The 16,863-nt window shown below is 39.0% G+C and overlaps 1 protein-coding gene across 1 annotated transcript in view; it reads left to right on the top strand.

Moving 5' to 3' along the window:
• SYTL2 (synaptotagmin like 2) overlaps positions 1–16,863 on the top strand; it is a 45,380-nt gene that overhangs the window by 14,064 nt on the left and 14,453 nt on the right. The window contains exons 3-9 of the mRNA XM_075704628.1: positions 915–1,047; positions 8,051–8,123; positions 8,696–8,795; positions 9,844–10,725; positions 11,461–13,145; positions 13,644–13,686; positions 16,656–16,751. Coding sequence (XP_075560743.1) covers positions 915–1,047; positions 8,051–8,123; positions 8,696–8,795; positions 9,844–10,725; positions 11,461–13,145; positions 13,644–13,686; positions 16,656–16,751 — 3,012 coding nt within the window. The remainder of the gene's footprint in view (positions 1–914; positions 1,048–8,050; positions 8,124–8,695; positions 8,796–9,843; positions 10,726–11,460; positions 13,146–13,643; positions 13,687–16,655; positions 16,752–16,863) is intronic.

The following is a 16,863-nucleotide window of genomic DNA, read 5'->3' as shown; positions in this document are numbered from 1 at the left end:
CCGCATGGTGCTTAGTTGCTGGCTGGGGCTAAACCATGACAGTCCCAACCTTATTACTTGAACAAAGGGGCATACTGGTATATTCAGAACTATGTGCAAATCCTTGGTTTCAGTGACTCATTAGATGTCAAGATATTTTTGCTTGCAGTTGTGGATAGCAAAAGTGAGAATAAAAATCTTGCTTATTTTTGCACACTAATAAATTCTTCATTTCTAAACCATTGAAGTGCAAAAAGAAGTAGAGGAAATAATGTAAATGAATTTTTTGACTCTGAAAGGGGTTACCAGAATAGGATTCTGTCCCACCCCAGAAAGAAATGCAAATGTATTTGCATTTGCTGAATGACGTGGGGCTTTTTGGTTGTTTAGGGTTTTTTTTATATTTACCTTCTTAACTTCTTGTGGTAATTCTATCCATAAGGATTAGCCACCTGCTTAAATGAGTTTTGACTAACTTCCAGTTTACTGCTTGTAGGAAGGGAACAATTGACTTGATTAACTGAACTCAACATGTTTTCAGTTTCCTATGGTTCAATTGTTTTTGTTTCCTCAGGACACCGAGGTTGAATTTTCAATGTTTATCTAGCTGCAAGAACTACAGGATCAGTCTTTACCAGGGTTGTTGTAGAAAACTTCTCCAACTTCTCTCTCTCTACAGTGATTTAGGATCACTGTAAGGTCTAAAGCAAATGTACCTGGTGTAGTAGAGTGAAGTATTCAGAGCAGTATGTGACATTTCTAGTAGCATTAGAAAAATTATTCTTTAGAAGGCACCAGATCTGCTTCTGTACACAAGTCAAGTATAGTGGACTTTTGAAATAGCTGTAGGACTGAATGCAAATACTTGTATTTGCTTCTTAAGAAATCCGGTATGAACATATGGGAGACAACAATATTCTTGTTTCATGTTTTAGCTGAAGTGAGTCAGAACAAATCAAACAAAGCAAAGAACAGCTGGGTGAGCAATGTTAATAAAGAAGTCTTTGTGCCACCAGAACTACATGGTGTTGTGGAACATCAAGAACAACAACTGAAATCTGGTTCAAGGTAAGCTGTCTCTTTAACACACTTAGTATGTTTATATCGGGACTGGTGAAACTTGTGAGCTGTAAGTTCCATCCAAAATATTACATTTGCCCCTTATTTCAAAGGTCATCAAATGTTTCCTCGGAATCACCCAAGGAATCTGTGCATGTGAAAGGCTGACAAATTAGTCATGCATTGTTAATTGTTCTGCATTCAAATGCAGAACAATCTTTGGCTTATCTCTTCAAGGAAAAAGTTGTCAATGGTGTATGGAATCGTCCCACACATGTTCTCATGTCGCAATTTAGTTTGGCTCCCAGAAGTGAGACCAGGATTTTCTGGTTAAAATGGCTGGCTGTGATTGGTCCTCTGCAGTTAGTAATAGGGGCACAATAACCTCTCCATCTCTTCAGTCACTTAATGAGACCAGACTATTGATTCAGCCTGAATTTTCAGCTTGGATCATACGAAGAATCAGAGACTGAGAAATTGCCCTTTAGAATTTTCCAGATTTTTGGATGCACAGTTTAAGACCTCAGAGACTTTTTAAGGAGACGAAATGTATTTCAGGCAGAAAGAACTGGAATCTTTGGATACTAGCAGAAAATAAGTCAGATTCTAACAAGTAAAAAAAATGTCTTTCTGGAAGGGAGAGGCTTCTGTTCAGAGTATGGCAGGACAGTCAGCTTGGATATGCCTGAATGGCTATGGTGGTTGCAGGGAAGCTGGATGATAAGTAGTTTCTGAACTACAGAGGATTTTGTATTAAATCACTATCTCAAGTCTGTAAACATCCCAAACAGGTCCATTTTGCTTTGAAATATCTTGCATTGATTTCTGAGAGACAGACAGACACGTCTTCTCTTCAAAATACCTACGTGTAGTAATTCATTCACTGTGTGAAAAGCTCTCAAAAAGCCTGCATTTGAAAAGGAAAGTGCTGGTCTCTAAGCTAGGCTGAGAGCAAGTGGAAATGAAATGTCTTTAAATGGCCAGATTCCTCAACACCATTGAGGAAACAAGAACCAGGGTGTAACACTGATAGCTATTGTTTGTGCTTTCAGTGACCGGAGTGAGGCAAGAGCCAGAGTTACCTCTTAGGATGACTGTTTTACTTCTGCTTGTGCCGTTGATCAGCTCTGTAACCTTTCACTTTCTTGTCTGTCTTCCAAGTCCTTCTCTGTATGTCGTCTGTTTTTTCTTTGCAGCAAGGCTTGTCTCCTACTATGCATTTGTACAGCATGTAGTAGCAGTTGAATCTTTCACTTTCGTGGTCTGCAAATTGGGCATACACGTTCACAATGAATGGCACCGACGGTTGGTGTAAGTCTTAACATCTCTGGCTTGCATTACTAGTCTTTCTTATCTTTTATGTATCATTACCAGTGAACTCAAAGGGGTATTTTGTCTTACCCACATCTGAAATTGTGCTGAAAAAGGTCAAATAAACTGCTTTGTTATAGACTTCCCAAAAAATGAAGTTGTACAGTAAGGATGATAAAGGTTGCTTATCACAAGAAAGAGCTTACCCCCCCCCCCCCCCCCCCAAGTTGGCTGATAAAGCTGACAAAATTATTTGTTACTGAATGTAGGGTTTTTTTTACAGATGGCTTTTACCTTTGGGAGGTTGTTGTGGAGTTACTTTTTTATGGACAGCACAAGACATGCTGCTGTTTAATATATCTTTTGGAATATTTTGCATGTCATCTTGCACATCAGGAAAAGATGATGATACTTTAAAAGAAGAACAGCCATATAATGTTATTCTTACCATTACAACTCCACAAATTATGTGTGATTGATGGAGTAATACATTTCATAAACTGCCAGGGCAGCCTCTTCAAAAATATATAACATAATGAGGTTTAAGAACATGTAGACAATTGTTTGGAATATGACCAACTTGACAGTTGTCTTTAACTTGAGGTGATCTGATGACTTATTTCAGGTCACAACCATGCAAAGCTTGATAATTATTGTCCAGGACCATCTCCTGCCCTTTGCTTCAAATTGTGCCAGAAATTAATTGGTCTGTATGCCTTGTTCATGGGTGCTCATACACTTAGCAATAGCTCAAGATCTTCCCTCTAAAGCAAGCTCACACTGTCCAGGAGTTATGAGACAGTTGAAGTGGACCTTAGGAAGCGATCTATAATATGTGGGCTGGACGCTTACATGCATTTACTTTGTGTAAATACTTCATTAGATGTCTCAGATTATTTGCTTCTAAAATGTCAAAAGCTGAAGCAAGCAAACGTGGCAGGATTGTGCAATTCATTGCTTATGATTTCAGTATGGACTTATTTTGCTATGACTGAGAGTAGTCTACACAACATTGCATGTGGGAAACTGCAGGAGGTGCCATATGTGTTAAAAATACTCCTCCTTTCTGTTCTCTTGATACTGGACTTTGAAAGAAACTGGTCTGACATGGCTGTGGGCCTGTCTCTAATGGCAGCAGCTGATGGGGAACTGAGGGGAAACACAATGCTGGGAAAGCAATAACCCCACTGTCTGTGGAGGGAAGGGAAAGCCTAGACGCTATAAATATTTATATTTGGCTGTTAGGGTAGCAGAGCCACAATGAATTAATTGACTCTTCCTCTTGCAATGCCATAGTCTCAACATGCCTAGAACTAAGAGGATGGAACAGAGTATTGTTCTGGAGCTTGCCACTGTGTAAAGTGAGTTCATAGCTTCTAGTGTCCAAATACTACATGTGGTTCAAGCACTTGGACTTCTAAAAGATTTTTAAAGTGCTACTTTAAGGGTAGGTTTGTGGGAGTTGTGGGGTTTTAGGGTTTTTTTTCCCCCTTCTTCCTCCTAGAGTGGGCTTCAGGCCAGTGCTGACTTGCAGGCTTTGCATAAACTGAAGGACCTGCTAACCTGAGGATTGGGACCAGAAGATAGGTGATAAATTACCCAGACATTTTTTGTTCTGGATCCTATTCTTAAACCAAAACAACTCTTACTGAATGTGAAGAAAGTTCAGTTCTGGTAGATCTGTCTGTAAACTGCTGAGGGTCAAATCCAGCCCTAGGACCAGTTCAACTTCTGTTGAGTCAGGGTGCTGCTATATGAGGTGGAACAGAAATCAGCCTACACATATATTCTTAAAATTAGCATAATGATCTTCATCCCAACACCCCAAATATCTAAATTCAGTAATGAAGCTATGAATGATTTTTTTTTCTTGGGCATTATATCACTGTGGTACTTTTCTTGCATACCACTGCCTTTACAGGCCAGGTGTGTGAAGTGTCTTTGAAGGTGTAACCTTGCACAGAATGAGTTTTTATAGGGTGACTCATACTGTCAATATTAACTCTGTTCAGTGACACCATCTGTCTATATGCTGAATCTCAAAAAAAGGCAATGTTAAAGAGGCTTTATCTTTCAAATTATGATTTGTAGGTTGTTTTCTTCCCTGGGCTAGAAAATATTTTTAGCCTACATTGGACAGGTGACAAGTGTGAGTCCTAGAGTTCTCTAAGGCGAAAACTTGCACAGAAGCCCTAATTCTTAAAATCCATGTAACTTTTCTGGAATAATAGGGGTGCTGGGATACCTAGGTAAGGACACTTTTATGGAGTATTGTTAAATAGCACTAGCTTTACTTGCACCAGATTCTCTGCCCTTCAGACTGAGCCCAGGAAAGCTTATTTGTCTGAATGGGAGGCCATTTCTGAGTAGACTGTATTGACAATGCCTGCAAATCTATAACCCCTTTCTCCAGCTTTGCTCCTGCCTTGGCCTTCTTGTCTCTTGGTTCCTGTCCAGTCTGTGGAGTTTGGGCCTTCATTGTGGTTCTCAACACTTTGTTTTGCTGAAATGCAGTGCAGGAATTTTTTAATCTGGGTGTATTTATCAACTTGGCTTCATACACTCTCTTAGATTAGCAGTATATCTGGGAACTTTGTTCAGTTTTCCCACCTGTATGGGTTGAGGATAAACTCCTATTTTCAGACCCTTTGTTGTGAAACTTTGTTATAGGATCCTGGGTGTGGGGTTTTTTTCTCTACCTTATGTTTTCTTTAGAGCAGAGTTTTCAGTATGTAATGCCAAATTCACAACTCTTTAATTATTCTGTGGTAAGTCTGAAGTAGCATTGAATTAAAATATTGTGTGTGTTCAATGAGACTTTAAAAAGTTACCTCCTCATCCGTAAAAATTGCAGACCGAAGAATGTCTTATTGGTTTCTTGCAGACCAGGGTACATCACATTATTTTCCTTGTTTAAAATGAGGGAAGGGTTGAAGCATTCATGACCTAGACCTTAAGGGGGGTGGGGCGTGGCACAGGAATCATGTTTGTCTCGTTGGGTAGTAGATGTTGTAGATGAGACACAAAGTGCAGGAGCACACAGGGGCTCATAAAAACAAAAACACGAACTCAAGTGCTTATAAAAGCAAGAACACAAACTCCAGTTCAGCAGAACAAAGTTTCTTTAAATATATGTGTTATCAGACTTAAAAAAAAGTATTAGAACTAAGGTTAAAAACTGTAATGTGGAATTATATTTTTTAAAAAGAAATTAAAAGTTGCAATACTGAGATCTTTGAGAACTAGAAATTTTTTTTCTTATTTAGGATCAGAGAAGAATAAAAAGAAAAATAATAATCTGTTATAGCTGGTGTGTGCATATAAGAAGCTGCTGTAGTTAGTGTTGAAATATAAGAACAGTTTATTTTTTCACCCATGAGATAGTTTCCAAGATAGTTTACACGATCAGCTCATACCTTAAGTTTGTATCACTATGCAAGGTGGTATATTTCTTAAAGGTAGTGTTGAACCAAAAGAGCAAGGAAGAGATACAGAATTTTGTAGCTCAGATTAAAACCTAAGCCTTATGTTCAGGCTGCTTGTTACTGTGTCATCTTCTCCGTAATGATGTTTTTCCATTTGTAAAATGGGAGTGATGTCACTCCTCAAATACACTGAGCAGTCCAGAGGCCGGCAGCCTTTCAAGGGTGGCTGCCAGACTTTTTTCCTAAACTTGGGAGTTAACTGTACTTCACCCTGGAGAAGATTGGTTGGAAAGGTTGGAAATTAGGTTGGAAATTAGGAAAAATTTCTTTACAGAAAGGGTGGTCAAGCATTGGAAGAGGCTGCCCAGAGAGGTGGTGGAGTCCCCATCCCTGGAAGTGTTCAAAAAATGGGTAGATGTGGCACTTTGGGACATGGTTTAGTCTAGTCTACCCTTAACTGGTTTAGTGTGGACTTTGTAGTGTAGGTTAATGGTTGGACTGGATGATCTGAAAGGTCTTTTCCAACCTAAACGATTCTATGATTCTATGTGGAGCACAGGCCTTATGAGGAGCGGCTGAGGGAACTAGGATTGTTTAGCCTGGAGAAGAGGAGGCTGAGGGGAGACCTTATTGCTCTCTACAGCTATCTGAAAGGAGGTTGTAGTAAGGTGGGTGTTGGTCTCTTCTCCCAAGTAGTTAGCGATAGGACGAGAGGAAATGGGCTCAAGCTGTGCCAGGGGAGGTTTAGGTTGGAAATTAGGAGAAATTTCTTCACGGAAAGAGTAGTCAAGCATTGGAAGAGGCTGTCCAGAGAGATGGTGGAGTCCCCATCCCTGGAAGTGTTCAAAAAATGGGTAGATGTGGCACTTTGGGACATGGTTTAGTCTAGTCTACCCTTAACTGGTTTAGTGTGGACTTTGTAGTGTAGGTTAATGGTTGGACTGGATGATCTGAAAGGTCTTTTCCAACCTAAACAATTCTATGATTCTATGATTCTAAGATGGGAAAGTTGTTCTCCCCTCAGCAGGGCAGACTGTTGCCAGTTACCTGACTGGAGAGATCTTTGTCCATGTGAGTAGACAGCTCCTGTTTGAACCTGGAACTTGATGAAAGCTGGGAGCTATTTTCTTTTCCTGCGACACCACATCTGCCCTCAAAAGCATTGTCTCATGGCCCTGCTACTTACCAATCAATACCTGAAAGTCTTTTCACCTATGCCAAATATCGTTGACCAAAGAAATACCCAGTAATCGGAATCTTCTTGTACATCTATAGCAGAAAAAGCTGTAGGAGTTGCTTTCTTTCCTAGCCTGAGGTCATATTTCCTACCTGGAGAATATTCATTTTTCCTGCCTTGTACTGTTTCCCCCATCCCCAAAATCATAAGCATGTAAGTTGGTTAATGCCAGCATTTTCTGTATAAAGTTAAGATACTGAATGCGGTTGTTATATGAAGACCATATTTAAATCCACATCTAACTTCAATCTTCAAAAAGCAAGTGCTTTTTCATACCTGAGATGTTTAGATAAAATCAAATTATAAAAATTGGATTGTTTTGAGGAAAAAAAACCCCTTGCATCATTCTGCAAATAGATGAAATATTTCTTGATATCATGTAGGAGCTGTCTCTTTTAGCTGTTTTAATTTCTCCTTATTTGAGCTATACTTAGTCAGGATCACAAGTAATAACTTGCTCACGCTATCAAACCACAGATTTTATAGGTCTTAATTCAAAGAATAGCTTATAAGCTGTAGCTCTGAGGGGATGTGTTGTCATCTGTGGTGTGTCACATCTTTGCTATACTGGTTGATGGGGTTCCTCCGATTTTTCTGACTTGGACACTTTGCAAAACTCTACTTGTATCAGATTTTGGCACTTTTCTCCGCTTTGATTTCAGTCCTAGAAGTATAAATGTAGGACAAGGATGGAGACAGCAACACTGATAGTATATGGAGAGTGGCTATATTTACATAAAGCCTGCTCAAAAATCTAAACAATATCCAAAATACCATTTCTGTCACGCCAGGTAGAAGTTGTATTGAATTCTTTAACAAGCAAAGAAATTTGTGCAAGGAAACAAAGCAGCAAGAATATCCCCTAACTACAGAAAGGACAACATTTGCTTCTAATCTGATGAGAACAGGCTAAATAGAAAACTTTAGGTGCCAAGAGGTTATATTTGAGTATGTTATAAACAAATCCCTGGTTTGCTTTTTGAAAAAGGCTTAAGTAATGTCCTGTTTGCTGAAGTTTTTGCATGGTTTTTCTTTGCAGTTCTAAAACAATAACCTCTGTGTTAAACAAACCAGAGGAAAGACCTACGAAGGCAGCAGTCCCACCAGTAAAGGTATGATTGGTATTGAATATAGCAGAAGTTATCTTTTTACATTTTGTATGTTTCTTTGCTTCAGTGGTAAAGATTTGAGGAAGATAATAAGTTGGAAAAAATGAGTATTTTTTTGTTTTGGAGGGAGATGATGGAAACCAGTAAAATTTCAGTGCTAAAGTGCTGTTACAGCTATAATCAGTGGCTGTCTGTACTTGACATTGTTTCCGATCTCTTCAGCCACTGAAAAGAATTGTCTTGCTGTCTTCCATTATCTCTAAAGTCACAGAAGTAGAGATAAAATTATTTAACTTGCAACAACTTGGGATTTTCAAGTGTCTTTAAGGGGTGGCTTATCTCTGCTGTTGGTGACTTGAAAAAGAATAGGATGAGGCTATCGCTAGCATTTCTGATAGTTCCCCGTTTCATATTGTTCAGGTTTTTTCTCATGTATCCAATTTAAGAGGCATGCTTTCAGATTCTTTGCTGACAGGGTAGTGAGACAGAAGAAATCACTGCCCTTTCATTTATTTTGTCAAGACTGTACTGATAGAATAGTTTGACTGCAATTATAATGTTTGCTCCTCTTTTAGCAAAGGAGAAATCCATTTAATTCCACTGCATCAGGTGATGACTTGAACAGCGGGGAATCAGAAGACAGACCAACCACTCTACCTCAGCTATCAAAGAAGGGTAAGTATACTTATTTAGCATATGACTATGAATTCCTTGGTGTTTTATATGGAAATTATTTTTACTTTTATTGCTTCTTTTTGTAAGATATCAAAACCTGTTTTATCTTAACTACTAGGAGCTATCAATTAGTTCATTTCAAACCCCATGTAAAGCGTGAATACACTCAGGAAATGTCTGTTTATGTGAGTAAATGGGTTTTGCTTCCTTTCTTTTACTTACAGTTCTAGTCAGTATTGTGCTCCACGTGAGAGGGCTGTTTGTCTTGAATTGCTGTTAAGAGAACAGAGAAATTTCCTTGAATTTGACATAGCTGTCTTTATGACCTTTCAGTCATTGCTGCTATTGGCTCAACAGAAGAAGCCTAGCTCTCTTTGATCTTTTTTTCATTTGTTTTCTCAGTCCTGATTATTTTTGAATACTCCCTTTCCTGCAGTATTCTCTGCAAGCAAGTAGATGAGTGATGATATATCACAAGATAGGCATTTGAAGTTGTAATTTAGAGGCTTATACGTGGAAACTACTCTCCTGTCTCTGTTATGAAGCTTGCCAACAGGAAAAAGGAAGACTTGCACATTAGGAATAAAAAAATTTTCATCTCCCTACTGGCAGATCACTTCTGTGTTTTACCTCATTCCATATGAATGTGGAAATAGCCTGTTTCCATTTCTGTGGGTTGCTGTTTATGTTCTGAACCTGAAAAGGTGTATGCATATTCAAAAGCTGCCCTTCCCTGCGAAGTTTGTCCCTTGCAGGAATAACGCTGATCAAAATAACTCTGAGCTGGTGTGCTGTCTATCTTTGGAATGATCAAATAGTTAATATTTCTAGAATAAAAAAATAACTGCAGGATTTTAATCTGTTAAAACTTCCTGTTACATACAAATGAAATCAACACCTATGTTGAATTTCCTCCTGTGTTTTACTGTAGATGTTTTTAATAAACCAGTATAATCACTGCATTCTAGATCTGCACTGTCATACCCCTCTGTTTATGCAGATGAATGTCATGTAAACTTAGAATTTCTTCTCTGTATATGTCTTACAGAAATTTTGTCACTCTCAGAAGAGAGCCAACCTAAACCAAACTTACAAAATTATGAAACAGAGAAACACGAGAAGCCTTCTGTAGAACCTACTGATGAATCACAGAAAGAACTAGTTAAGCGTCCTGTCCCAAAAGCTAGAAAATTAATTCACAAAGCAACAGATCCTGTGTCACAAAGAGAAGACTTTGTTCCAAAACCAGCCACACAGACAGAGAGGATTAATGGCATTGGTACACCACCCAGGGGCATTCTGAAGCGCAGTTCGAGTTCAAGTTCCACTGACTCGGAAGTACGTATTAGTCAGATGTTAGATGTTCAGAAAAAGAACGCTCATCCTACTGCAACTATTTTTGAAGGAGAAACTGAGAAGAACTCCCTTACGAAAGAAGTGGAAGACTCTACACAAATTTCACTGGAAAAACTAAAACAAGTGAGGTTCTCATCTGGCACAGGTAAAGGAGAACCTCTGCAAAGCCCACAGCTACACCATGGTAGAGAAAAAGGAGAGTTTGATTTGTTAGAATCTGATGAAATAAAGAGTAGTGGAAATGATGCTATTAGATCAGATTCATTTGGGAATAAGCAAATCTCTGGTGTAAAGCCTTTGGGAACCTATTCATCAGCTTTAGAAGTAAAAACAATAGATGGCTTACAAGATGATACATCAGCATCCAATCCTTGTGACACTAAGAGGTCAGTCTTCCTGGTTAATGAAGCCTTGCAGACAAAGACAGTTACTCCTCAGAAACTTGAAACTCCACAGAAGACCTTCAGCAATACCCTGCCAAATAGCAGTAATGAACTGAATGCTGATGAGACATGTGAAAATAAAGCCAACCAGTTCTTGAGCCATGAATCAAAGTCACACAAAAACTTTACTGGTAAGACACTAATAGGAGTAAAGAACAGAATGCAATAGCATATAGCACGTCTTAATGTTTAAATCACTTGTGCCTAAGAATTAACAGCTAGGAAACAGAATTAGTAGGAATGTGCTACATGATTTAGAATTTAATTCTGCAGTACTTTTTTGTATTTTAATGCTCTAATGTAGTTAATATTTTTGCTTATATGCTATTGGTATTCTTAATAATTAACAATCAAATCAGAGCCTGGATAGGAACCTTTATTGTGGATGATGAAGATGAATAGATAGCATTTGGATAAAATTCCTGTCATAAGGCCTGGTAGGTCTGTCTGCATGGGAACTGAAGAATTTTTTTTGGTGTACTGCTGTCAACTGCTGTCCCTGGTAATAATCCAATTGTGACTTGGGGATTTTCTCATGCGACTAAACACAAATATGCTGGGTTGTCCTCCACCCCCGCTCAGCACCCCCTTCAAAGTAGCCATTTCCTTTAGAATGGGGATAACCAATCTTATCTGCTCGCATCCTCAAAAGTAGTATGATTAATCTTCCAGTAGGATATCTCGGTGCAGGAATTTATTTTTCACTCTATTGCCTGCACTATGGCTCTTTCCAAAAACACAAGGATAGAGAACTCTTTTTCTCTTCTAACAGTTTAAAAAAAAAAAAAAGAGAGACTTTTCAAGATAGATCAAACATTTGTAAAGTCATGTGTCTGCTAACTCTGATAAGTTTGTTTACATTGTAGATGAACATCAGCTTTCTGCTAAGACAGAAGCACATGAGGTGTCAAATACCAATTCTACAAGTCTTCAACAAGGTAAGCCTGATCTTGTTGAGGAGCGAGGTGCTAAAACCACTTTCAAGCCTGACAGACATGCTGATGAACTCATGAAAGAGGCTGATGAATCTGTATCAAAAGTTTTAGATTGGTTTAAAAGACGTTCTGGTACTGAAGATAGGAAACATGCATCAGCTAGATCTCAAGGCAGGGAACCCAAAGAGGAAATGGACTTCTCAACCAGAACAGCAGTTCTTCCTACAGAACACAGTGGGCCTAGCATGGGTGGAACAACAGAAGTTACAGAAGAGTTACCATTTACAAAGATCAAACAACGGAACAGTATTTCATCTGCATCATTTATTTCAGAAGATATAGAGCTGATAAAAGAGAGGATGGAACCCAAGAAAAGGGAAGAGAATGAGGAGCAAAATGACAAATCACTAACTAAATTTGACTGTACAAGAGATGAAGAAGAAGAACATGGTCAAGAAATCAAGCAACAAAATCAAAAACTGAATCTCATGGAACATCAAGAACACAAGCTAACAGCTCAGAAATGTGAATCGGAAAAGGCAATACAAGAAAAAAGAAGAATAAGGAAGATCAGAGCATTCTGGGAAAGGGATAAAACTATGCCCAGTCATGAAGAGAAAGAAGTTAGTATCAATGCTAATGCATCAGGTGGCGATGCATTGAAAGGTCTCAGAGAAAGTGACAAGACAAAACCAACTGCAGTATACCTACCTAATGGATTGAATGATCAAAGCAAGAATATGTTAAGAAGTGCTGAACTAAGTTGTGCAAGCCAGGCTTCAAGGAATGAACATAAAAACTCTTTTGAGTTTGGACCAGGCCATGCAGTTGAAAAGCCAGAACTAACACTTCCATCTGATGGTGAAGTTCATGAATATACAGTATTGCCAAAAGCCAATAACTTGCAGCCAAGAGTTGGTGCCACTTCAGCTTCCCCAGAAAGGAAAGACAAAGACGAGAAAGAAACACTTAAAGGAAAAGTTGCTGCTTGTTCCCAACAGAAGCCCAGCTTCCAGGTTTCGTCTTTAAAAGAAAAAATGAATGAAAAGTCCAAGAATCAAATTTCAGATCCCTCACAGTTCCAGAGTCTGAGAAACTTCTGGGATAATAGAGTTAAATTACAGAGTAGCATTGATAGGGGAAATGTTTCTTTGCAAAATAATCCTAGTTCAATAACCTATGGAAGAAAATCAGAGGAAAATAAAGGCAGAGATAATGTGAGCAAGCAAGAGTTAATTCAACAACAAACCCAAACATCTGAGAGAGAAAAAACACAGAAACTAGATTCTGTGGTATGTGAACTGCCTCTAGGATCTCCTACCCTGAAAGGTCTGAATGTGACACACCCAAAAAATGCAGACTCTGTCCAGCTGGATAGAAAACCAGTTACCTCAAAACCCCAGGAAAAGATGTGTCTTCCAGAGCAAGAAGTTGAAGAATGTGTAGAAAAAAGTGCTGTTTCATCAAAAGAACATCCTGTTTCCTTGCAGTTGTTCCAATCACCTGTTGATAAAGATGCTTTAAAGGAGACAGCAGTAGATGACTGTCTATGTTTGCCTACAGAAAAAGTAGAGAACAAGACTACTCCATTAGATATCAATCTTCCTAAAGAGGAAGCTGAGCTTGATGTATTTAAATTAGGCCTAAAGAACTTAGAAAGCAAAGACTCTGAGATGTCATCTAGCTTGAACCTAAAAGAAAACATTTTGAAAGGGACAACTTTTCACTCAAACCAGTGCAAGGTCTTTGAAAGAACGGTAGAACAGAGCCATGACACTGCTGATGACGATCAAAAAGAAGAAATAGGCAAAAGCACAGGAAAAGTGAATGTGCCATCAACAGATGAGCATGAAAACAAAAAGAGCCTCAGGAAACTGCTTAGGCAATTTGAACCTTTCCATCTAGGACGTCAAGCAGCAGACAAGGATGATACTCTTGAGGATTCCGAGAAGCCTCAAGCTGGTTTGCAGAACCAGCTCAGAGAAACCTTTGCATTTCAACCTTCTGAATATAGAAGGGTGGGAATGAAAACATCTGATGACATGAATAGTATATCACAAACTAATTGTAGCATAGAATCAACATGCCAAAAAGATACTGGTCAGCCTGAAGAGTTCAATGAGACCATAGAAAAGTCTGTTACCCCATCCAAGGCCAGTGGCTTGAGTTCTGATATAGAGAATCTGCTGAAAGAGGCCTCCAAAACGCCACCTCCTAAACCAAAACGTGCTGATGGCGCAGTACGGAGGACTGCTGAGGTAGAAGTTAAAAGCACAACCTATGAGCATGATGGAGAGTTGCTGCAGGAAGTTGGTGAGACCATAGAAAAGTCGGTTGCCCCATCCAAGGTCAGTGATTTGAGTTCTGATATAGAGAAGCTGGGGAAGGAGGCCTCTGAAATGCCACCTCCTAAACCAAAACGTGCTGACGGCACAGTACGGAGGACTGCTGAGGTAGGAGTTAAAAGCACAACCTATGGGCATGATGGAGAGTTGCTGCAGGAAGTTGGTGAGACCATAGAAAAGTCGGTTGCCCCATCCAAGGTCAGTGGCTTGAGTTCTGATACAGAGAATCTGCTGAAGGAGGCCTCTGAAATGCCACCTCCTAAACCAAAACGTGCTGACGGCACAGTACGGAGGACTGCTGAGATGGAAGTTAAAAGCACGACCTATGAGCATGATGGAGAGCTGCCCCAGGAAATTAGTGAGACCATGGAAAGATCTGCACTGTCCAAGGCTGAATATGGAGTATGTGATGTTAATTTGCAGAAGCTACCAAAAGAGGTCTCTGAAACACCATCTTCTGTGCTGGAAAATATGGATAAGAAAATGCAAGGTAAAATACAGACTCATCTAAGTATGCATGCTCCACATCAACAAGAGAGAGATCCTCCTCAAGAAATACAAGAAACAATAGAAAAAACTTCTGTTTCAAATATTGCAAAATCCAGTGAATTCAATTGCTCTTTAGAAAAAGATCTTCAAGAAGCATCTGAAGTTTCATATCCAAAATCCAAAGAGTTACATAAACAAGAAAAGTTTGGGGATCATATGTTTCCATCACAAAAAGAGACTCTATTCACGACAATGTCACAGCCACATAATGATTTTAGTAGCTGTCATACACAGATGAAGATAGCTGTCAAAGGGGGAGATCCAGAACAAAATATCAAAGCTTCAGTAAAAGATTTTGCAGTAAGTGAAATTGAAGCTTCTGATCTTCCTAAAAGGAATGGAGCTATTAATAAAATAGAAAAGAGAAACATGGCTCCAAATGATATTCCTCCCTTAGAAGGAGAGACCAATATGATTGCAATCGAGCCGTTCAAGATAAATGAAAAAGGAGAGAGAGACGAAAGCACACCCTTGGATGCCTCTGAAAAGAATTCAGAATTCAAAGCACTGTTGAAATTCAGAAGAGCAAGCACACCACTTAAAGAGGAGAGCAACTCCCCCCAGTCAGAAGGAGCTCAACTCTGCCTAATGTCTCAATATGAGGATAACGATGAAGAGGAAGGGGACAGTTCAAATTTGGGATCCAAGTTTTCAGATGAAAACTCTGATTCACACTCTGGAACTGGAAGTCCTACTCGTGAGCTGTTTGATTTCTAAAATTCATGGTGCTGGGTCGTTAAACATGGCTACAGTTTTTTTTGGTAGCCAACTCGAAATACGTTAACCGAAAGTCTGTGTGATACCTATTTCTTAATTAAATGCTTTGGATATTTGTTTGGGAAGGATGAGAAGAACTAGTTAAGTCCTTTAATTGGACAGTGTTTGACAAACATGTAGTACATTTGGGTAAGCCTTTTTGGTAAGGGGAGTTTAGCAGCATGAATCAATTGCGTCAGTCTTTAGGATTTACGCTTTTCTTCCTCCCCTGTGACATCCCCTTCAAACTAATAACACTGTAATACTCAAAATCTGGTATTTCTTTTAAATATACTGGATTAAAAGAGGAAAAAAATATCAGTGGCTGACTAAGTTCACTCTTTAGTTTGACCAGCTAGTCTGCAAAGGTAAATACTTATCAGTGGAATGGCTGGATATAAAGACAATACCAATACTCTGTGCTATTTATAGAATCATAGAATCGTTTAGGTTGGAAAAGACCTTTAAGATCATCCAGTCCAACCATTAGCCTAATTTCACTTAGCATTGCTGCCTGTTGCACTGGAAGGTGTCTGTATAAGTGAAGTGCCCTGTTTACTAGGATTCTCAGTACTTGGTTGAATGGCAGCTCTAGTCAATGTATAGTGTGTGATAGTTACCAAAGTGCTTAAGGTAGAGGAGATAACCTTTTTAATCTGCTGTTGAGAGACTGGGAATGTTTTCTTCACCTGGAGAATCTGAGAAATATGTGAAGTTTCTAGGGCCAGCCAACTTACTCTTGAGCCTGTTTTGAAAGTGAGGTTCCAATGGAAGTCAGTGAAAACTCAAGACAAATAAGGAAAAATGAAACATAATTTGGTTTTACCCATAATTACACACAGCAACATTGTAAGGCCTGTTTGGTTGGCTGATTGCAAGGAAAGAGAGGTAGGGAGAAGACAGGGTCTTAAAGGTTTCTGAAGGAAGTAGGTCTGTCTTGATTCTGCCCTTGCAGACAATTGCATAATTTCAGGGATCCAAATATCTCCACAACTGGGGTGGTGGGTTTTTTGTGGTTGTTACTCAAGTATTGAAACCAAATTACTTTCACTAGGGAGAAAATATAATGGACAAATTTACACAGAGGGAAAAACTAAAGCTATTAACTTTTTTGTGCTGATTCATAACAAGATGGTTACAAAATGGATAAAGTGTGAGTTTATCCTATGTTGTTCTTAGACAGTTAAGTGCCATAATGGCCCAGAACTTCCTTATTAGTCAGTACAGACACCAATACCTACACAGGGCAAATCAACCAACCTGCCTGATGGCTGAGAGAATTGAGAGAGCAAATGGACACTTAAAATTAGATGTTTATTTTGGATTTATTTTGTATTTTCATTGAATGCTCACTGTCTTTGCTAACAGTCAAAATAGATTTTCATGAGAAATCCGTGGTTGGTTTTTTAGTGACTTGCTTAAAATGGCATGTCTGTGTGTGCAGTGTTCATGTGTTTTGTCTCGTAACAGGTTCAGAAGAAGAATTAAACCCAGTTTTGATGGCTTTGAAAAGGAGTGCAGATAGGAAAATGCCTTCCAAAAGTCTAGAGGACATTCCATCAGCCACTTCAAGTGAGCACAAAGCTTGTGTGTGTCTCCCATGACCCCCAGTTTGGCTTAAACATGTTCATGCTGGTCTTCCATACAGCTTTGCCAAGTAGTGGTTTTTGTCTTTGTTTCTCAA

Source organism: Pelecanus crispus, chromosome 1 (assembly GCF_030463565.1).
Source record: "Pelecanus crispus isolate bPelCri1 chromosome 1, bPelCri1.pri, whole genome shotgun sequence".
NCBI lineage: Eukaryota > Metazoa > Chordata > Aves > Pelecaniformes > Pelecanidae > Pelecanus > Pelecanus crispus.
Note: the sequence above shows the minus strand (reverse complement) of the source record. Positions and strands in the feature narration are given on the sequence as shown.